Genomic DNA, 24,847 nt, shown 5'->3' on the forward strand with positions numbered 1-24,847 from the left:
TCTGGCAGTGCTCCAGAGGCAGAAACAGATTCAATGTCAGGGACGCCATGTTCGTGACAGGATCACCAATCACATTTGAACAAAAACACATTATTCACTCAAACCCATTGCATTTGCACATACAGAAACACTGTTTATAATCATTGATACACTATCAAACGATATATATTGTACAGTTTGGCCGACTATTACCCTACTTATTCAGAGACACAAATATGTTATAAGAAAGCAAATACGTTGAGCAAAACTTTGACAGAACCATTGTTCACAGGCCCTCGTTTCAGTACGAAACTAAACCTATTCCAGGAATGCTTTTCCTGGAACATAGAACGATCGATTAGGGGTTATCCAATGGCACTGCGAGGCTATTCCTTGTCTGTACATACCCTTTAAAGACATATAGCAAGGAACAACTCATATGTAATTTGATATGATTGTGTAAACAGCAATTTCGTGGCTTCTTCAGTCTGAAAACCATTGTGTATTACACAAATCATGAAAACCATTTTGAACTGGTATTTCAAATACATGAGAAATTAATATTTATCGACCGGATAAACTCTAGTTGCGCCTATAACACTTGCTATACATTATGATTTTTTTTTCATTTCATATAATATTCATACTTATCATTCAGTATTCCAACGTTCTTTGCAAATGCTAAAATCTCAATAATTCCCTCATGAAAACGCAGCAGTAAGCTCAAAGGGGATTGGTGCAAGATATTCATCAGCCTGGTGGGGCTTTATGTTTTATTACCAAATATAAGTACACTAATTTCCTAATATGCACACTCAACTGATATCTCCTTCCAATTGTGTTTTCACCAGGTGAGGCTGTGAACGTGTCTGTTGACATCTTTGTGAACAGCTTTGGATCAATCGCCGAAACTACAATGGTACGTAAATACACATTTACATTGTTCATCAGGCAACCACATACTGTACAGTATTATGCCTCATAACCCGATGAATGCCCTGGTGATGAAAACACCCCTTGAGACACTGTCACTGCAATACCAGTGGTGACCTTTGAGTCTAACATAACATAACATAACATAACATAACATAACATAACATAACATAACATATCAGTTTGAACCACCTGACCAAGGAGCTTACACTAAATCAGTTTATTCGAAGAGGCCGTTATATAAGTGTCACAGCAGCCACATGAATTGTAAGATAACACTTCCTATGACGTTTACAGCGTTACACAAGCTCTTAGAGAATGACATGGAGGGCGTCTCTGTGACCTATGAGATAGGGCTCGTGTATTTCTTGTCACCGATAACTTACTCCAATAGACAAGATCATCGGTCTTCCCTTAATGTGTGCCACATCCATCGTACTCGTTCATGCTAGCTAATGGGTAGTCTCAAGGAACTATAAGACCTAATCCTAATCTTAAGGTTTGGTGGTTCATTCACTTAAAAAGACCTTGGAGTCATTCCAAGCGGTAATGTTCTTAACGTATAATACCTTAATCCTCTCTTCATGTCAATTCAATGCAAATTAAGTCCTTATGGATTAGACCAACAACTAGAGAGAGATATAGAATTAACGTGCTGTGCGATTTCAGGGTAAGCGATGAACATTGAACTTTTGACACGACCCCTAATCGAAAGAAGCAGCCAAATTACAAGCGGTTCCCAGACGATACCTGGCACACTATTGTGTTAATAGCTGACGCAGCAGATATGAATTATGATAGATGTGATTAATTACCGATCTGACTCATTCCCACCCAAGTAGACACCAAGTCTATAGCAGCAGTACGGCAGGGTCTAACAGAGCATTAGCCGCTACTAGTTAGCCACTATCTCCCGCCGATCTCGGCAACCCCACGGTATGTGGTAAGCGATAAGATGACTCCTGTGACCGACAATCACATTATCCTGGGTCCTGGGTGGAGATTTACATGCCGTGTCCAATCACATGATGGCATTCATTCATCACACAGACCGTCACGACATTACATTATCACTTGATGTATTTCTAACGTGCGAAGATGCATTGGTGTTTGCCAGTCCAGCAATCAGCGGTCAGTCAGGTTAAACATCTTTGACATCATGAATAGTCGTCTTTCTGTTACGTGCAAAAGTAATACCAAATTTTCTATAAATTTCGTACCAAGTATCAGCCATTCAACATCTTCACTGCCAATGTTTTCTCCAGAAGAAGCATACGCCAAATATCTTCACAATTCCCTCGATAACATATATCAATGATATTATTTCAACACAACTTTCTTTTTGAAGCGGCAGAAATTCTAAGCTGCCAGGCAGCGGTGTGTGCCTGGCAGGCTGGCACTATATGAATATAAATCTTGTTGCTGTATTGTAGTTCATATCTACAATTCAACACACCAAGCTTTGCATAACATTTCCCCACGTAGGACGCTAAAAAGATTTTATAATAGGTAGCTTAGGCCGAGGAGAAAAGTAAGACTGAATTAGTAGAGAAAATGATGCTGAATGAGGGGTGCAATCTTAACACGTTTTTTCATCGCTGGTCAAAATCAATAAAAAGATCAGTCGACGGATCGTCATGTAGATGCCGTTAGAGAATCTGCTTTGCAACTTTTCAGTCAACCAGATTCGAAGTCCCTGTTGCACAGGTTGTTTTGAATCTTTATTCACGATTAGCCTCTACCAGGCTCCTTCCTATCGTTGGGATAAAAGTAGAAATCAGCCGAGGTACTCCGCTATACAGGGTAGGTCCGCTATACAGTGAAGCTCCATCATCGATAATGGAGCTTCACTGTATAGCGGACCTACCCTGTGTATACATGTAGCGGAGTACCTCGGCTGATTTCTACTATTTTCCCAACGATAGGACGGGGGCCTGGTAGAGACTAATTCACGATTAGATGTGCTAACTTCCGCGAAAGTACATAAGTAAAACAATAGCAGTTTATCCCTTGATTGTGTGAAGATTATAAAAAGCCCTATCGAATTTAATTAGCCTCATTTTGCTGTGGATCATTCATCATTCAGAAAGAACAAGGGGTCGCGGATCAATTATAGTACGCGTGAGAACCGCTGTGATTGATGTGTTGACTCATTACACTTGAGTAATCCGTCATGTGTAACGACAGAAATATCGGTTTTGAATAACGTACCATATCGAGCTTTGGGCTGTAAATCTTTCATTTGATCCGTAAGTATCACGCAAAAACATATCCTGTACATACCAATATTTGTATTATGTAAAATGACAAAACGTATCAGATCAAGTCTTTTTTTCCGTTTTTTTTTTAATGTTTGAAAAGCTTTTATGTTGGCGGCATAATTAAATAACGTTTCTATCTTACACACACGCAATCGCTTGAAGTAAACATTTTGGAGTTAACTTTATGCTCTTATTTTTACCTCACACTTTTCTGTATATGGCTAAATGCAGTAATATTTCCTTTCAAAGGGGAGAGTGGCCGTCTAGTACTGTATCCACAGTGGCCAAGTTCACGAGACATTTTGAATGCAGATGTTTTCACCAGGTCAAGAAGAAGCAACATCATGGCAGTTCACCTCACTACACGACTGTTGAAAAATCGACCTCTGGTGCCTTGGCGCACCTGGGGCTCTACAAGGAAGGATTATCGGACTAGGGCTGTCGAATTTAAAGTCGAGTTGTGGGGGTTAACGTCCGTACAGCAGTCGTTTCCGTTATATTTATGGACACGTTGAGCCAATAAACGAGTTGTTTCTGCGAAAATACTCATGTGATCCATATCGACCAACCAACTGTCTAGCTTCAGCAACGCCCCCTTATATAAGCTATTGTGATTTCCATTCATTTGCGGTTGTTACGTAACTTTATGGTATGTGAAAATTACAGGTATTCTTCATACAGTATGAAAAAATGACCCAGTATGCAAAGAACTAGAATTCAAAGATAAGAAAGATCAGTCGTAATAGTCTCGTCAGTAATACCAATATCAGTTATCATTGCTAATGTTAGCAAATCTATTTATAATTACATGTACCAATGGTATGATTATTACGTTATTGTTACAAGTAACATTTTCATCTTCCAGCGCATTATGAGTCCTCGGTTGCGAATTTGACCCTCTCTCCGTAGCCGACTCCCTTCAAACATTTGACTCTATTTGGCCAATTTCTACTATTTTCCCAGCGACCGGGGGAGACTAAAAAATTACACAAATATGAGGTTTTTAATCTAAAGCTTATTCCTTGCTTTCATTTTATGTAAAAGATTCAACATTATAAAATTCAACACGTTGTGACGGACCACGAATATTCGTCTGTACACAGCTCTAACTTTTATGTAGCAATGAAACTTCCATCAAGAAATATCTGCTACCATATGTATTACGAGCTTCTGCTAATAGTGCAATTTCCGCGTCAGCTACTTTTGGGGTGATCAGTATTCCACGCACCTAACGTATTGCATACATTTGCTGTAAAATGATCAGGAGCGCGCAGTGATGCGTGCGGTGTTAGACAGGCGGCCCATTCTGCGCAATTTGTGCTGCAATTTTTGCCTCATGGGCTTTCATTTCGGTCACACCTGGTTGCACGTTTAGTAACGGTTCGTTTGACTCACTTCCCCCGTCCTTTGTGCACTCAGGATTACCGGGTGAACATTTTCCTGAGACAGCGGTGGAACGACCCGAGACTGAAGTTTATGGATTACAACGAAAGTTTGAGTCTCGACACGAGTTTACTGAGGAAGATTTGGGTCCCCGACTTGTTCTTTGCGAACGAGAAAGGAGCGAACTTCCATGCGGTGACGACAGAAAACAAGCTCCTGAGAATCTCCCCAGCTGGTGACATCCTCTACAGTATTAGGTAGGAACTGTTCCAAGACCGCTTACCGCACCTACACCGATACAAAGCATGCAGACGTTTTGATGTTGATTCGTGAATACCAACTCGGACACTAACTACACTTTTCATACACATTAACTGTCTTCAAATTCAGTTTGATGGATGAAGAAATTTCAAAGTTCTTCTCAAACTTTTTGAAAGGCTTATTTTAAGTATCAAGTTACTACAGCGGGATTTATATTAGAATAGCCGTCCTACATGCAGTCTAGATCGCATTGACGTCTGATTATGACCATGGGAACTTAGATTTCTACTTATTACATTCAGCGTGAGTGTATTTCAAATGCTCTCGGATGATGGTGGTAATCTGAAAAAAGGTACCAATGGATTTTTATGATTATGACAAGTATGACACAATCTGAGGCAGACGAGATTGGATTTTGGAACCGACCTGTATTATGATACACATCGAAGACAAGATCGTGAAATGATCGGAACCCAAGCCCCAGTAACTAGATAGGACAATCTACTAGAAACTAGGTCAGCTGGCACAGAATGGTTCCAAGCAATAAAATCTTCAGGTTTATTACCCGAATCCAGGGCAGGGGCAAACGCGATTCAAGATTACTGCCGCTTCACGGCTCAATATTCTCAATACCAAGACCTTACAAAAAGACAACCGTTCAAATTACCGCAAAGATATTGCTCTGCGGCATCAGTATGCCCTGTCCTCTCACCACTGCGAGGCGCTAGATACCTTCATCAGTCCATTAAACTGTACTGACAGCTTGATTTCCACGTATATTGAACAGCGACAGGCACGTAACCACGTTAAATGGTGGCGGATCAGTTTCAAAATATCAAAAGTCACATTATGTCATAAACGTCTCGGTGTAGGCTGCACATGGGCGGTTACTTAGTTCCGCGGTTTCCCCAGTCAAATCTTTCTCATTCTATACGTGCTGTCATTATCAGGAGTGACGCTCATTCATCCATATTTCATTCTACTTCGAGTACTGAACATAAGTGAATCAGCAAAGGAACACTTTTACTCTTTGAAATAATCTAAACTAGTACGGTTTTGGTCCAGTAACCAATTGCTGTAAAAACAAACAAAACAGCAAAAACAGCCATGCAAATAGTTTTAAAAAAGAAAGCCATACTATTCTGCTCTATCAAAGTAAGACACCATGTGCTTTGCTATCAAGACATGTTTGATGTAATTAGGAATCTACTTTCAGAGCAGGTATTGCCATTTTACAGGTCAAATTGTAACTGCTTTGAATATGATGCAAAGATCACTATAGACAGGAATGCTCCCCTTAGCTGTTGACATGACCAGCATATTAGTCTATCTCCCTCGTGTCCATCAGAGAATTACCATGGTATCCAAAGGGACGTTCTAAAACCCTTACAAAGGACTTTCACTGCCCCGACGTCTGATCGGATTAACACAAACGCCCCTCTACCGCGCACCAAGTATTTCCCCAGGCGTCGAAAATCATTGATACATGGCTAATGCGCATGTCATCATTAAGCCGAGATGCCCGCGTTTGTTTCGCTCAATTGAATGACAGATCTTCAGACAGCTCTGCGGGTCTTTTCCTCTCGAGTGACACGCAATCGCGAGGCCGAATGAATTAAATCAATCTATCCACAGATCTATTGGCCTGAAGTTGGAACATTGTCGCATTGGGAATTTATGGCATTTGAAGCACAGAAGACAAGTAGGCATATCTGTAACGTACGGATCAAGAGGTTTTAAAGAGGGACTTGTACATATTGACTAGAAAAAGTTCAGAGACGGCCGTTGACATTCCATTGAGAGGCATTCGTGAATCAGATGTATGGGGTAATAATCTTAATCAGTATTCTGTAGAAGTATAATTCGCAACGAAACATCTAAATATGCAATAGTTTTCTAGCTTTTGGAAGCATTTGCAAGCAAGTTATAGAACAGTATAATTTGCCACGCATCTCCCCTTTGCGTTTAGACTGTCAAACCTTTTTTTAACAATCTGTATTTTTAGACACAAACAGCAAGACAGGAGTTATGATCAAACTTTACTTTCACTATTGACAAAGTTACAGATGGTGTAACCTACAAGAAAATTAGTTTTCCAGCAGATAAGTAACTTTGCTGTGAGCTCACTAGGGTGCTTGAACAATTGAAGTTTTACAAGGTAGTAGGTCACCATTACGTGTGCATAACGTGATAAAAGACAGCAGACAGGCGGCCTGTGTGGTCCCTATATCAATCACAAATCCTGGCAAATCCCACTCCAGTCTCTACACGTTCACTTTACGCGAACCTGTCCCGCGAGGCATTGCCGCGTCCTGCGAGACTTCATCCTCACCACTAAATCAGTGCAATTTACTCCATGAAATAAATGGCTCGGCTCCAAGGATTAAAAGAGAACAGATTAAAGATTTGTATGGCTTCAGATTTCTCATTATTTCCACCCGAACAAGCGGAATCAAGTTCTCGGTTGTCAGAGTTTAATGTAAATGAATGTCCCGAGCAGGCGATATCGGAATTTCATATTAGATACTTGCATTGTGCGGATCATGTTTCAATATTCTCTGATGAAGCCGTAACTGAGAAAGATGGCATGAAAAATTGGAATTTTGTTTAAAGGGACTGGGGCCCGTGGTTGGTGATGTGTTGCTCTCTCATACTTACAGCAAACGCACGCTAGAATTTATCAGGTTAGACGCAGGGTCCATAGAGTGTCAGTTATACGGTGACAGATGCTTAGTCAACATCACACATCATCGGCGGAAGGTCTGTTGGGGCGTTGTCTCGTTGGTACTGCTGTTCGTTGGGGTGCAAATGAAAGTTTAAAGTTATCATGGTGTTCCTCGGTGTACAGAAGGTTCCAAGTAGTTACCTGTCCTGATATTCACACATTCGGACAGGCATGGCATGAAGGCAGGCTAAAACCATCTGTACAGCAGCAATTATCTTGGCATTGCTGCCGAAGGAGAATGATGGAAAATTCCTATTGTGAGGAACCGCATTTGGCAACATACATCGTTTCCTAGTAATGCTACCCTTGAGCCCAACATTAAAAGTTCATTTATACATCTGCTTCACAGTACCCTGTTGGGTTTGATGCTACTGTTGAGTCAGCGCTAATGGATAATTCCACATTGGGATGTTTCCAAGTGCTAAACCTATTGGTAAGGTATCGCTAGATTTCATGCTGAGTCTTTAGAAATTGCAAAGAAAGGAGACGCTATTGTGACAATGCTTGTTTATGAAACGTATGCACTAAGCATATAATGTTAAACAGACACACTTACATGAATATGAAAGAAGGTTTATCAGAATAATGCCATGCCTAACATTTTCCCTGTTTACGAACACAAATACATTCTTCAGTCGCATTGACTATAGATGTCAGATTACCGTAATGCCATACATTCCAAATGGGTAAAACATAACATTGACCCCAGGATATATATTTTCTGAGAACCGATATTACTGCTGCTCGTATGTTGAAATCTGCATGTTTAAAACTTGTAGTAGTACCGGTTTCGAAAGAAAGTTTTATCAAGTTTCAAAAATTATCGGAAAGCAATTCTTGGCATATCTAGAAAGCAACTTTCAACCTCGCGTTGAGATTAAATACCATGCAATCTTTTTTTTATTACAATAACCCCTATCATTTATTTGCACATACCAATACCAATGCATTACAACACATAGCTCGGCATGACTTCATATAAAAAGAAGATCTAAATGTGAAGACTTGAAAGCAGCTATGGGTAAAATCTCAGCTTCAGAGATCATCTCAGCTTCAGAGTTCATCTGCCAATATATGTGCAATCTCCCATCACGTACCCCGCCACCCTGCTCTACCGGCACGTACTCCCGCCCTGTCCGCGCACCTTTAGATCAATACCGGTACCATGCTTCATCACAAAGGCCCACCCTAGACTACTCCACACTGTTTTGTAAACAAATTAATCTGCGGTCAGAAGCAGTGGAAAACATATTGACTTAATTTGGTCTTGTAATTTAGAATTCCATTACATAAAGCGATAATAAACAACTACGTATGCAACTGGGGATTGATTTAGCATCATTCCATTACTGCCCTGTTGGTAGTTTTATTAACAATATCTATCACATTACACCATTATCACTATTGCCGTAATAATATAACGGTATCTTCCATACATATCTTCGCAGAAGGTACAACTGAGGCCCATGCAAGCCTCAAGGGGTTTTCACATCAAACACACATTATATCAGCAATACCTTGTTCGATCGTTAATGGCACAGAGACCCTGATAAACCACCAATGGTCGTCGCCTTATTGAATATGCGTTGACTATATGGACATAGCACACAGTCAAATTTACGGGAGGTGTAAATCTGTCACGTTTGACTATGCAACTTCATCAACCATAAACAACTTAAAGTGGCAATTCAAAGTTACTAACCTTCCGCATAAAAATACTTCTGTGAATGCTACATATTTACTATGTGAAGCACATTTCTTGGAAACTATAATGATTCTTATATCCATGATACCTTGATTCCTCTATGTTCTTACGTCACTTGCAGACAGTAGCAGTAAAAGAGCATACATACTTGTAACTAGACTATCGCCGAGACAACTTTTGTACCAAATCTGAAACCAGTTAAGTTGTGCTGATTCCAGGCGGTTGCTTTTGAGGGAGAACTTTGAACAGCGTGATTTATACAGCCACTATGAAGAGACGGACAGCCATTTGTAAATGGCCTTCGCCTTACAGCGACCCTATGTCACAAATAGATCAGACCGGTGCTGCTGGTGAACTATGAAATGATGACTTCAAATGCCCCGCATTAAAAGGTGCAGCGAAAAGACATGGCGCCACTGTTACTATTCTCTCTTGTTTGGCAGTGAACGAGAAAATTGACAGATGCACCTTGGAAGGAACTGCGCTTTATCGATAGCTGGTCCCTAAGGTCGTGCTTTTTCCAGGAAACTGTAATCTCTGTCTATCCAAAAAGATCCCCACAGTGCCTTGATACGGCGCTCCGGACACGGAGCGAACAAATCGCTCGAACACATGTTTCCTATGTAATAAAAAAAGCAACTGCTGTGTTGTAAACGGAAAAGGTAGCCTAAAATCTCTGTTCAGACGACTAGCACAGACTTCTGGAAAGGTCATAAGGTAGCATGAACTCTCTACCGGCCCCGCCAGACAAATTGCTTTTCCTCTGTGCAAACAGATTTACAGCAGAGATGCCCTTGGAATGGCCGACCATGGGCAACCTGCCCTTGGCGGAAAAATATACTGGCGCATCGTAAGACAAATTGACGTGGTCAGCCCTCTGGTATTTATTCCGGTATCCATTGCAGTGGCCGACCCTACCGCCGTATAAAGTGCGATAAAAAGTGTTCACTTTTGTAATAACCACCGGGGAAGAAATACCGCCAGACATTTCTAGCGCGCCCGATCGAGGGAATAGAAATACGCTGCCTACATCTCAATTTGATGGGGATATTTCCGCCACCTATTGGAACAAAATGCCCTCATTGCACTTGAATGGCGCGGTGAAGGTTTTATCTGCTTGTCGAATCTCGTAAATGCGATCTTCCATCCAACGTGTGAATTGGATGCCGGAACATAAAGCTCTCCCACTCTGAGCCCTATGTTGCGCAGCTTGCTGATTTATCGGTCTTTCCGTGCAGTCAACTCCTTTGCAGATTTCCAATTACTTAACTATTATTGTCCACGTGGTCTTAACGGATGTAAATTCTACAAGGCGATATACCTGTCAAGAACTACTGCTTGTGTGTGCATCATATCATCTATCAACAACAAACTGGTGTGAACTACCCGCGCTACGTATGCATACCTTCTGATGTACATGAATTAATTTATAAGACTGTATTCGTTTAAACTTTGTGAAGTGAGTCTAGTGTCTGCAGTTAAACTTTATTGCTTAAATGTCTCTTCTTTTGAGACCCATAGAACCTATTTACTACATTTGCCCCTTTTAAGTTTTTATGCAGAACGTCAGATTTTATACGGTATTCAATCGTCTGACGGCTTGGAATACACTCTACTGAGTTCGTCTTGGGGACAGAATATGCCGTTCATCTATTTTCATTTTTTTTAAAGTGCTAACTTTATTTTCAACTTTGATCATACATGACAAGGTCGATTCAAATGTTTTCTTGTCTAAATTGATTAATAATTTTTTCATTTGTTTGTTATTTTGTTGACAATCTAATACCTTTCTCGACGCAGTGTAAATCCTATACATTATGTACACCTGGTGTGCTACTAGCTAGCTTTTTATGGCATGAATAAAGTATGAACTGAAGTTGATTGAGTGATCAATATACCCAACTGATGAAGACATGACGTCAATGGCTGCATTTGATTTTCGGTCCCTTTGACTATGACATTGCAAACTTCAAGAAATGATTAACTACTGGGGGCTATAAAGGCTAATTAATTGACGCTTGATGGATGTACTTGTTATTGAACCTATGTTGCCAGTGCTTGTCAGGCCAGTATATTACCATATCTTTTAGGGTATTTCTGACAAGTTTTAGGGCAAGAGCTGCCAATAAGAGTATGCCTAACCTACTTCAGTTCTTAGAGGTATCCTGACGTTATCAAGTTAAACCTAAAACATAAGATAACTTTGATGAATGCATAACATAAATCCATTTTTGGAATGTATCTGAATCTTTCTAGTCTTGTGTATAATGGAGTATGGCTGACTGATTTGTGCGGGAAATACGACGATTGTACGGGACAATCCATTGCTGCAGAGCTATTTTTGGAGGTGTATTATTTTCGACGGCTATGTCAGCATTCCCTCGTTCCACCCTTTCCCGTTGGCGCCAGGATACCTCCTTTGTGAATAATGCGCTAACGAGCACGATGCGATACGAGCTAACCGCATTATTCAACCTGACAAGCCATATGGAAATATATGCTAGAGGAAATTCTTATCGCACAGATACCCCATGTGACACGGACTAAACGATCTGTACCAAAGTGACACGACATCGGCCTTAGGGACTTCAGAATGCAAACATATCTGCACACAATACCACAGGGGGCAATCCTGTATGTCACTTTAATCCTTATCTGTCGCAACACTAAGCATCATATTTCTGGGCTAACGTTATATCATAGACGCCACCCGGTTAAGCACGATTTGATTCCGACAGTCTGCAGACAAGTGACAGCCTATGACCTTAGCTGAACTTCTTATTGTCGCCATGCAAGACTACGTCTGATTGTAATGAGCAGCTTCCTTTCTCCTTCGTTTTCAATATGAGACTTACACAGGGGAAATTTATGCTTTGATATGTTTGAGGTTTGTACTTTTGGAGGCAAACCCAATCAAGTTCCCTCCAGGGATGCAAAAACGTATTCTAGAAGTCTGCTATACGTGTTGCTGCGGTAAATTCCACAATATATACATGTATCTTTCTACGGAAATTCATGTTTATATAAATTTAGTTTACGTTTAACTGGTAGCAGTATATACATGAGTCCTAATTAGAGTAAATAAATGCCCACTACCTTATCTGGTTTCTACTTCCTTCGCAATAAATTGGAAAGGAGTTTTATTACAAATTTAAGTCAGGTTACATAAAAGCTGTCTCTGGTGCTGAAACTATTGCTGCTTTAAAGTTTTTGAACAACGCCTCAGAACGTCATTTTGAAAATATACAATAAATATAACACGAATTGAACACTGTTACCATAGTAAATGCATGAGGTTTTCTAGATTTATTATAAGGGCGAAATGACGTTTGGCCCCAAGGCTAGGCCATAGCTATTGAACTTATCGCTGCGTCTTACGGGAAATCCGGGTTTGTATTGTGAAAATTCGTCAACAGGCTTCCGCGCAGTTAAGGAGATTTTCTGTCCAGTGGCAGCGTCTGACCTGATTCCAGCACCATTGATTTTCTGCGCCAGACTAACCTACAATGCGCTGAACGGTATTGTCTGCACAACTCTTTCGGGCGTTTTGAATGAATTGAATTTCTTTATTTCAGGTATGTCACCCATAAAAAACAGCCGTACAAACACAAAGACACAAGTAAACTGTACATACAACAATTTATCTATATTCTAAAACAAAATAAATGTCTATTTTGCTATCTGACATCAGAAGACCGTTATCATACTGTTATTGGTGTTGGATAGTTTGTTGATGAAAGAGTAACATATCAAGTTCCTGCGGCTGGCATCGAATGTGTCAGTGGTGAGGGGAACGAAGCTTGCACTACAGCCTCTTGGGAACAATTATTATATGCTATCCGACAATTTTCAATATCGTTGACTTCATTGTACAGTTAAGGTATGGCACAGAGTGACAACATTGTTTACCTTGTTCTGTCCGCAGACTGACGTTGGTACTTGCCTGCCCCATGAGACTACAGAGGTTCCCGATGGACCGGCAGCAATGCAACATGCAGCTGGAAAGCTGTAAGTTCAACAAGAATTGTCCAATACTTCATACTTTAAGACATTTACAGCTGTTCTGCGTCACCATATCAAAATGACCAGAAACTTAATCTCATAACTTAACAATTTACATTAGCTGGCTATGTGATAATTACAGTGAGATTTTCCATTTATTCTACAATCATCTGTCTGCCCGGTTATGACAATTTACAAATATTTCATATTTTCCTATCCTTTTTCGGAAAATATGAAATACTTTCTCAAGAAGATTGATGATTGATTCTAGAGAAATGAGATATATTTGTTATTTTGTTTCCAGTTGGGTACAGCACGTCGGACCTGAATTTTAGATGGAAGAACGACAACCCGGTGCAACTCTCAGAAGATCTGGAGCTCCCCCAGTTCAAGGTGGAAGGATACACGCTGACGCGATGTGATAAGACCTACAACACAGGTGAGTAAACAAGTGTTACAGTCAAAAACATTCGACAGGATCGATATGGATCGATTCAACAGGATTTCTGAAAGGGTCCCTGTATATATTCATCAATATTTAACTTACTTACGCTGTAGCCTGGATACACGGACACATTGAGTGAATGTTAGAATCCCTTCAATCCCTGGTTAGCTAAAGTAGCTCCCTATAAACAGATGATACAACAACTTTTACAAATGACAACGGCTACTGCATCATTACCTATGACACAATATACCCCTTTCCAACGTAGACAGTGCCTTCAATTACCTAGAGAGGGTACTATAGTATAAACCGCAAGGTAACATTTACTCAAGCAACAAGGTAGAATTTGAAAACGGCCAGACTTTTCGGACAGCATCCGCTACCTTTCGTCGATGACACCAGAGTCACTCACTAAAGGCAGCGGATGCTGTCTGAAACGTCTGGTCGTTTGCAAATTCTACCCAGTTGCTTGAGTAAATGATACCATGTGTATCTTATTACCTATAGATGTCTAACCTTCATACCAAGGTATAATGTACATCCTTCAGCTGTCGTACCTTTCTATATACAGTGTTAGCACCAACAGAATTCTATTCTATGCTTTGACTGATCACATGCGTAGTATTGAAAGTATAATGAGCTTAAGCTGTTGCTGCCATGATATCCTTCGTATATCCATTCATTCATTCATTCATTCAGTCATAAATTTATTCATGACTAGGACCTTGGAAAGGCAGCGCAATGTGAATACATTTGTACCATTGCTAACGTCTGCACATAACGCATTGCGTGCACATCGCCGGTCGGTGTGATAGATAACGTTAGATAGCAATCTCGGCAGGTTCTTCTCCACAGAGTAGCCTGCCCTAACTGCATTGGACCTGTCTGACCAATGCTTACAACTGTGAAGGGCAGGGAGTCTACCGTGCGTAAGGATAGTGCATTTCTATTAACGACATTCCAATATAAAAGAGTTCCCTTTCGGGTTACCTGTCAAGCAGGATAGAACCAACGTTCGATTTGTAGGGGTTGCACTTAGAGTCCGTATTGATCGGGAAAAGTACAAAAAGAAGTGGTCCGAATCTGCCTTCCCTCTTGGTTAACTCCGTCGTTAATTACTCTGTGCTCCTGTTTCTATTTTTGCGCTCTAAGCTAAGCACTCCAACGGAACGTTTCCGTTTTGTAACAGCCCCTTTGGTCTGGCTCCCCCTCTCTCTTTCTCTGTGTCTTACTCACTCTCTCTCTCTCTCTCTCTCTCTCTCTCTCTCTCTCTCTCTCTCTCTCTCTCTCTCTCTCTCTCTCTCTCTCTCTCTCTCTCTCTCTCTCTCTCTCTCTCTCTCTCTCTCTCTCTCTCTCTCTCTTCTCTCTCTCTCTCTCTCTATATATATATATATAACACTATCTGAAGGCTGCTTCATGTGCGCCACTTTAAACCCTCTTTGCCAGACTCCTTTCCAAGCCTACTGAAGAGCCCCCTGTGTAAACGATTCGTTCTCAAAAGCCGTATAAATGTATAACACAGATGAATACATGTGGCCCTGCATTGTTCTTTACTAAAAGGCATCCAAAACTCCCTGCGGAGTACAAGAACTCCGGTCGAAATCTAGAAATCGATTGAAGGTGCTGTCGAGGAAGCTAAAGCCTGCTAGCTGACAGCACCAAGTGGGTAACTATTACGGCACTACCACAGAAAGGCATTCATAAGTCCCCGTGCATGGGGATGCATGCAATTCGCCTGGTTTACCGCCCTTTAGGTTAAATTACATGCCATTGCTTGGTAATTTTGCCGTTACGCGTGGACCGTGACTACGAGAGACTTGGACCCATTTAAATGACTGCTGATCCTTTAAGAAGCCGATTCTTTCTCTATTCCTATAGGGGGAATTTGAAACGACGTCTTTGTGACTCTGGGACCCCAGACAGATATAACATTTGAACTTGGATTGGGCTTAGTGAAATTGGCTTTTTACGTGCTTAGGCATACATCATCAAAAGTAAAGGGAGGAAGACAGCGATTGATTACTTTGATTTGTAATTACAGCAATACGTTTCGTTATGGGATAAGTCTCTGCAGCACATGTATATGTATGTTTCATGCCTTGCTTTTCTATGATGTGTCATGGTTAGAAATGTTTGTTATATTTCCTAATTGGTATTAAGGGATTTAGGGATTTTGTTACAGCAATGGCATTGGTCACCAGAATCAGAATATTATTCACCAAATGTTCTACCTTCAGTTATCTTTTCTAAATGTCTCACTGACTGACACACTGACAAGAACTTCAGTAAAAGGCAAACAATTCAAACATGGTGGTACAATGACAGAGCAAGCATATACAAAATTACTACTAGTTATCATGATATGATAACCCTTTCGTTAAAAGTCTAGGGCTCTGCTACAAGTGATCTACTATAAGGGTCAGTGGTCAATGTCAAACAAGGGTATCATGTAAAGCCCGTCAGTTACTGTGATATAATTGCAGCTATAAATGGAGATAAGAAACGTCATTTCCTGGATGAACGATTATGAATCCCAAATGTAATTTTGGACTGCTTGTTATAGTGAGGCCCTGGTATTAGCAACTATTTGTTACGACATAGGAGGTTCCACAGGATTAACTATGTTGTTTGCATTGTCAAAACCATGAATGTTTTTTGTTTAAACTAGGAGAGTATTCTTGGTATGAAATAGTTGGAAAATGCTGATTTATTCTTGGCACCTACTACATCGTGATTTTCTGTGCTTGTCATAATCACTGACAGCGGGCCGAAAGCAAGCATTGGTTAGGACGGTTGGATGTATGACCTCCTCGCGGTCATGCCTGGCAAAGCTTCCCATCGATTGTGCCCGGGGGTAGAAATAGCTCAACATCCGACAATTCCAAGTCGGAATATCTTAAACCCATTCCATTTTCGTAACTGTAAATATTTCTTATAAGGAACAATTCTCACGGTGACGTCTCCCTATTTACTGCGTAATTTTCCATCAGATGCAAGCGGAATGAAGGTACCAGACGCAGCTTTATTAGTCGTTTGTCTCGAAGTCGATGAATATCAGAAAGCTTCAGAACGGATCCTATTTCACAGGATGGCTTGTTGACGGCGTAATGTCTGCAAAATGGCATGGCTGTCAGCTTTCGTCTATTTCACCGCTCGTAATGTGTCCCATACCAATATCAAGGCGATACTGTTATCGGCTTCTAAAGGTCTACGTTCATTGGTGACTTGACTTGAGTTAGAATACCTAGTATTGTAACCATAAAACACTTTTGATAAGTAGATATGCGTTGCCCTTGCAATGGGGTCCACTTTAGTATCACTTGTATTTGAAATCCCACCAAGGAAAGTTGCGGGTGGGTTAAAGGTACCACTCTGGGCTCTGTAACAGAAGTTTGATTGATCCACATTGTAAGGAAGATGTTGAGAATTATGTCCTGCCCACTCTTTATTGTTTGATTACACATATGATAAAGAGAACAACCTGCATTTGCTCCGAACGCTGCTAAATAACATGTATCAAGTCATTTCCAAACTAATGACCTAGACATAGCAGTGATGGTAATCCGTATTACAGATCAGTCGGCGTCACAGAGTACCCGTAATAAATGGATTCTACTGTAATTACGTCCGATCTGTCGGGAGCGTATTGATATGTTTTCGGCAGCGTTTTCAAGTGGTCTGAATACCTCAACAAGTCATGGATTATCGTTGTTTTTGCTTTTCTTCGTAAACAGCTTTTACTCGAGACAAAACATGTGGATTAGATTTTGGCTTGGACAAAAAAAATATGATATCGCATGTTGACTATTTCGAGATGATCTGGGGAAATAGACTTCCATCGCATTATTAATATTCGGTATTCATGCTTTACGTTTACAATGATCTGTATTTATTCCGCTAGTGCAAGACAATTCGAGTATTTCTTTCCTTCTATTACTTTACCGGTAGTTGATGAACTACTGCAAGTTTCGTAGATTTCCGTGGGGGTGACCACAACATATGTTAGCTGGTATGTTACGCCGAAGGGCGGTTATACCGCCTATATAGATACAGATGTCATCACATAAAAAAATTATATTCATTACTACTTCATAAAAGTAACCAAATGGTTTTTATCGAGGTATCTGTTTTTAGAGGATGTGGAGAAGAATGATTTGGTAAGGGCATTCAGTCTCCGGACGTTTGCCATGTAGTTATTTTGGTTCTCTCCCCTTGGAATGGAAGGGAGTGACCAGAATAACTTGTACGTCTTGATAACGCACGCCGTGTAGTGTTCATGGGCATGCATCATCAGGAAAAATCCCAACTTCACGTCCGACACATCAGCGATCATTACCTCCAACTGAAACGGCAGCTCATCGAGACGTGTGCAGAGCCCTTACCGTTGTCAGGACGTGACTTCCAGGAAAATTGGTGGATGATTAGAGGGCGACCGGAGGGGGAGACTGACTCACGAGTCAGCCTCCCCATTCCCTGATTTTTACGCCGTATAATCAGCGTTTCGGTCCCGTAAGACCGTCCTTTTGATCGCTTTTTGGGGGGGGGGAGAGACGTATACTATTCACTTAGTTGAACCGTCCAAAAACTTTATTGCAAGTGTTGCTTCAAAGAATTATAGGTTTGAACATCCAATTAGCTTACAAAGAGATAGCGGTCTGTGACGTCAGTTAAAGCTCAACCCAAACTATTAAATACTATTTCTCCTTTATACAAAACCCGTATTTGCTTTTGGTGTCTTCAGTTTGCTATTATCCAGTAGGGTATAATTAGTAATTATTGTAATTTTGAAGCTGGTGCACGTAGGTTCCAATTTTCATTAGCTCTAGAGCAGAAGGAGACTGGATGGTCGGTCGGTCGACCATTTGACTTCTATCTCTATAGTAGCATCGTTAAGTTTTAGCATCATACAAGGGTTGAGAATCTGCCAATCAACGACATTAAAAATAAACAGTGCAAAATTGTTTTCCAGTTTTACAGATAAATGTAACAGTTTACGGTTTCGCAGAATATAACTGTTGATTAAGCACTACAAATCTTTGTACATTTTACTGCCTTGTTATTATTAGTCCCCAAGTCATCTTCAGGGAGTATTTTGAGACGACCCCGTGCCTCTAATGCAATCGTTCTCACGACGCATCAGAACACAATGGGGTGATTATGCTAATCAGCACTTGTGACCTACCACCAAAATTAAATCGGCGGGAAATCAAGACGCAAAGGTATACCTATCCATCTGGGCTGGTGACTTCGGCTGGCTAACCCACTTTTCAGACACGTGCTTACGTCAAACATTGCATCGTTTCGGTGACTACATAATTCATTTGGTCAGCCTAGGCAAACCTCAACCAATACAGGCATCTGGAGCTACTGCTTTATAGACGTTGGATGAAGGCGTCCTTAGAAAAGGTTTATAACTGCCTAGTTTACAAGACGCTCATTCTGTGCAAGCAAATCAGTTCCAACTTTTAACTTTATTGTGAATGTACCTTCACTGTTTACCCGCACAAAGCATAACCACAATCATGCATTAGATACAATGATAGTCTCCTCGTCAACTGTTAGTGTAAATAACTTCCAAATGGATTTGAATGGACCCATGAGTGACTTGACGTGACATTCAACATATTACATGACGACATCCTACATTGATAGAGAGCAAAATAAGTTTAATCATTTTTCATCCATTGATTTTAGACCAATATTCACTTCATATTAAGACCACCTTGCAGAATGACATATTTGCCTGTAAATTCATCATACACAATCATGAATGGGACATTTCATTCACCACGAATACTATCATTCTATTTGAGTTTTAGGAAGCAAATATCAGTCGATATGTAATCACCAGCAACGTTTTATATCAGACGCAATCAGCAGCGATTCACGAGCCGTAAGTGTAAAAAGTGGCACAAGACGCATATCTGCATGTAAAAATATGTAGATACTCATTGACTCAGCGATTTGCCTCGCCTGAAACTGACGTAATCGAAACACTTTCCGGGACAGCTGATGTAGGGGATAAATCACGTCTGTCTCATTTTGGGTCTGCAGGGCCTATTCCTGCATCGATCGCATTATCTCTCCTCAGATGGGCTATATTACCACATATTGACCGGGCAAGTTTGTGCACGAAAGCGTGCCACACTACCTCACAGCGCCCGAGACCCTACCGCTACAGAAATCGATGTTCGCACACGTACGCCCATCTAGCGACTAGAGCCGGACATCGTCTGATCAGGCTGATGAGTATGGAGACATCCGAAGCCTTCCAATCACGTCCCTTTTCAACCCTCGTGGTTAAGCTTCCCCTGTGGTTGCTGATGGATCAAAAATCCATTTCTAGGTATCAAGTAGGTCTCTAATCTGAAATGCAAAATCTCATTAGGCCATCAGCCTTAACTTGTGAGGGAGGGTGACTACACGATTTTGCAATTTACCAATGTTTTGATTTAATAAAGCTCTTCATAATCAGACATACTTCTCTTGTTGTCTGATGGGAACGAATTTGCAAATATATATTTCAGGTCTACATCTTGACGAAGAATTCAATGCCTAGTATGACTACTATTGTTAGCTATTCTACCAAATGGTAAATTTCTATTCAAGCAAATTTGTAAACATAGATGAGTCTCCAAACCTAACCCAAAATCCCCAATGATCAACTGCGCTGGACAAAAGAAAAAGGAAAACTATCATATCAGTTTGGAGGAGGTTGGCATTTTACCCAATTTTCCTTATTTTAGTTAACGTACTGTGGCGTAATTCAAAGTTCGATGTATTTTCTTGCCCAGTTACTGTGCGTAGGGCGTACAATGAAGTTGTTTTCAAACATCTTGAGTAATCAAGAATTAAGACGGAAAATTCCAACACAGTTCATCCTACACCTATTTCTCGCAACAACTGACGGTTCAGAGGCCATTGTAAATGTTTCAGTAGCCATGCTTTCCGTCATCCTATATAATATTGATAATATAGATGTTCAGTAATGAAGTAATTACTTGTCCAGTGGTAGAGGTCAACACGCCCTTTAACAAAGCAGACCGTCACAATTGAATGCTAGACAAAGAATAGCAAATCCAAACCGCTTTCTACTCATTGTGGCGGTGGATCTTGGTAAGTGCACAAAACAATCACTGGTAATTATTTTGTAATCTGCTGCACGAGGTTCAATATTTCGAACAAAAAAAATTTACATAAACACCCCTATTGCACATAACCTGGCTGTTCAATTACACCTGTTGTTGCTACTGATTCTCCACAACTCTCAGGAAACGCGAAGTCTTAAGTCGCTTAAAGAAAACCTTGACCGGAGCATTGAACGTGGACACATGAAAGGCTTTAATTATCATACGGTGCCGTTAGGTCGGCAAGCAGGACGCGCCCGGACTTTTTATGACGGTGATCTAAACGCTACGGCCCTCGGCAGCAATAACTTTCAAACAACAGCGCTCCTCCCATGAAGGATTGCAGAGGATCTCCTGCATGACATCTCATTTCAAGTGGTGCCCTTTTGTGAAATGAACTGTGCCACCATTTGAAGGAAGGTTACGAGATTGGCATCTTCAGATGCTCCCCGAGAGCCTCTCCCCGGCGGAGCGATGCGCTGACTGATGGCGGCAGATAGGCCGGGGATCCGCTCGGTGGTGATGAGAAATCGCACATTGCGCCGAATACATCATCAATCCGATACGATTATGACATCCCGCTACCCAGTTGTGGACCCAGACTGTCCATCATAGACGCATCTTAACTTTTCCGCCGCGCCCATTCCAGTGCGGGTCACAGACCATATGACACCTGTAAGGCACGCTTGTGGAGTCTTACATAAGTTTATATATCTATGTGGCCTACGTCGGACAATATTGACCATGGTACGTAAAATCCTCATTCATGGCTAAACAGTCCTATTCGAGAATGACACTCTTTGCCACGTCAGTAATCTGGCTCTCAAGTTTGTGGCAAAGTTCTTTCCTACACTTTTTATTCGAATTCTAGCGGTAAAAACCCGATGAATGAATTTCATAAGTCATAGTAAGTACACATTACAATACCTTTAGTACTGTTGCAAAAATGATATTCTAATACATTGTGTAAACTTGCTTTATCACTCCTACTACGCGAAAGGTCAGATGTCAACTACGAACAACCTTTGACTATCCTTAGACAAGTGACAAAGAATGCAATAGAAGATAAGAAAGTTCAAGAGTCAAAGAACTATCATACTGAAAGCTAAGTTTAGTGTACGTGCGCCAAAAATAATTACTCAAGCAACTGCATGGATAAGATTTTGAAACAGACGTTTCAGATAGCATCCGCTATCTTTCGTCAGTGACTGGACAGTGGATGCTATCTGAAACGTCTGTTTCAAAATCTTATCCAGTTGCTTGAGTAATTATTTTTGGCGCACGTACACTAAACTTATTACCTGGATGTCTAACCTTCATCAACGTATAGTGTACGTGTCTAGAGCATTGACAGCTTCGGACCCATGCGCCCTTTTGCTCGTTTGCTTGCTTCAGGCAACATGTCCTACATATACGGCTGTTAGAAGGAAGGAATCTCAGTGTGAATCGGTCAGGTTGGGATGTGGCTGACACGACGATCCCGTTATGAATGTGTATGTGTGTGTGTGTGTAATGGTTTGTGGGATAGGCAGAGTACCATCACCATTGCCATCCATGGCAATCAGCGGTAAAAGATGATATCATTCTAAGACGTACTTAGGTCTGCGATAAGTGTGTGTGAGCGAGATTCAAATTGTCACACCTGATACCAACGACCGGAACATGTTTCCAAGAACCTGAGCAAATTTGTACGTACCATTACATCCCAGTCACGAATGGGTGACAGCGTTGTTATGACATGTTGAACATGGGTGACAGGTATGCCTGATGACACAGTCCCAAAAATCAAAATTTCTGTATTACGGCTACGTAATCATTTTCCGCTGCAAAAATTACAAAAAAATCTGTTATGTCAAAGTGTACCTGCAGTAACTATTAGGTGTTGCATCTTGAATCGATAACTTAGACAATATCTATGACATGCAAGAAATATTAAACAATAAAAAGGAGTATTACAGCTAAGCAACACAAGATGCCAAATCTTGGCAAGTCTACCGAGCACCAGGTCCACTGGGATCCCAGAGAAGTTGTCAAATGAAATTAGACTTCATGTGCAAATCTGATTCTCTCAGCACTTATTTATTTCAGCAAATGTGGCGGATCGATTCAAATTACCGGCATTTGCTACCACGCAAATATGATTCCCCGGCGTGGCAATAAGTCTGTCATCGCATTGCGGCAAATCACTGCGTTAAGCTGCAAATTTATTCCGAAGGTTGATGTAATGTAACAAGGAGAACATATAGATGTTCAGTTTACGAGCAGAATAGGAAAGTGCGTCACAAAATGAATCCAGAGTCGAAGAGTAGGACAGGGCATGATATCACAACTGCAACGTGTGTGCTATTGCAGGAGGTTTTGAGTTTCGTCTGGGTATCCATACTATCATATCGTTTTTGACTCTAGTAGTGAATACTAATAAGGAGAGCTGTTCCATAACTAACTAACGTCTCAAATTACGTCCTTCCTGCAATCACCACTCATTCACATAAGGAGCGATATATCCTTATTGAATAATCCATATCCTTATTTGATCAAGACCATGTCATTGTTTCTCTCTCTTTTGTATTTATCCTTATATGATCCTTACGTCGTCATACCAATTCCTTCAGCAAATGCGCCACGATGTACGACCAACCAGTCTATGTCATATATATAGTTCGAGAGATCTTTTTTTCTGATACGGATTATTTCAGTAACGCAGAGGAATATCGATATCTGGTGTGGGTGTAAGGATAACCGCATAGAGATGCAGATTTAAATCATGTTAGTCACGCTGGCAACAGGAGCCCACGCGGAATAGTAACACATTCGGTGCACGGCACTCCAACATACCTCAACGAAATTAGATTGCAGTGTTGATAGGTTATCACATTGCCATTGAGCCACGGATGTATGCACTCGTGCGTGCGATAGGATGTTACACCAGGTTTATGTATTCAGAAGTTCGATAAAACAAATAATGTTAGTAGTGACGACAACTGTACAACAGGCATTGGCATTGACGTCAAGTAACTTGGCAATTACGTCACGCCAAACTCAACAAATGCAACCGGGCAGTAATCGTATATATAATTCAAGCAGGCAAACTGTTTAGGACCCACATTTCCTGCAAACGTAGCCACCGTTGCCGCAAGAATAGAGAAAAAAAATCAATTTACTGATATCGGATTTGAACCTGCGACACTGAAAGTAAAGCAATAGCATCATTTGACAACTTCTTTTTGGGCCTACCTACTTCTTAGAATCAATAAGACCATATCATTAATGCTGGTGACAGACCAAGAACTAAAAAGATAACATACAATAATGTAAACCCAGGAAATTAGTGTAAGACAAGTATGATGCCCACGTATCCACAGACCCCGCGCAGACGATTTCTTGACTGAATTGGACAGTCTCCTTTGATGATTGACAACGCAGGGGTTGTTAACAAAACCACACGCCATCTATGTTCCTTGTAAATGGAGAGTGAAAAATGACAAGTTAGCGGTATATAAAAACGAACCACGGACAACTACTGTAAAGAGATGATGCCCTATGGTTTAGCGCGAATGGCTTCTCTTTCTGGGAAGAATAAAAATATGCACAATTTGCATAAGCGATAACTAATCATGAGTAGCAAATATTGAAAACATGTCTCAATGTTGTGTTCTGTGAAAAGCATTGCATGTATTGTATACTGCTACGCATATTTTGTGCAACCACTTTATTTACATCTATCGTCCCCAGCCTGATATAACGCTAAATTGAGACACTTATCTACATGTACATGAGGCTACAAAAAACACAGTTTCTGGGTAGTTTGTTGAGCTGATGTTGTTAGAATTCCATCACGTTGTTAGAATTTGCATGCTCGTACAGAGCAGCCAGTTCAACGTGAGTTGGTTTGAAATGCCAAACCTTATCAGCTTACGAGAAACATGTACCTCCGTTTCCGTTTCTTCGCCTGCACGCGCCGTTTGATCGGAAAGTACAAATGTCAGGCGCTCGGGGCAAGAAAGACCGGTGCAGATATAAGACCAT

General features: G+C 40.9%; 1 protein-coding gene across 2 annotated transcripts in view; it reads left to right on the top strand.

Annotated features, from left to right (window-relative positions):
* LOC136436245 (glycine receptor subunit alpha-2-like) overlaps positions 1–24,847 on the top strand; it is a 49,420-nt gene that overhangs the window by 16,753 nt on the left and 7,820 nt on the right. For both annotated transcript variants that reach the window (XM_066430051.1, XM_066430050.1), the window contains 4 exons: positions 831–898; positions 4,593–4,813; positions 13,173–13,255; positions 13,554–13,688. In XM_066430051.1, coding sequence (XP_066286148.1) covers positions 831–898; positions 4,593–4,813; positions 13,173–13,255; positions 13,554–13,688 — 507 coding nt within the window. The remainder of the gene's footprint in view (positions 1–830; positions 899–4,592; positions 4,814–13,172; positions 13,256–13,553; positions 13,689–24,847) is intronic.

Source organism: Branchiostoma lanceolatum, chromosome 6 (assembly GCF_035083965.1).
Source record: "Branchiostoma lanceolatum isolate klBraLanc5 chromosome 6, klBraLanc5.hap2, whole genome shotgun sequence".
Lineage (NCBI taxonomy): Eukaryota > Metazoa > Chordata > Leptocardii > Amphioxiformes > Branchiostomatidae > Branchiostoma > Branchiostoma lanceolatum.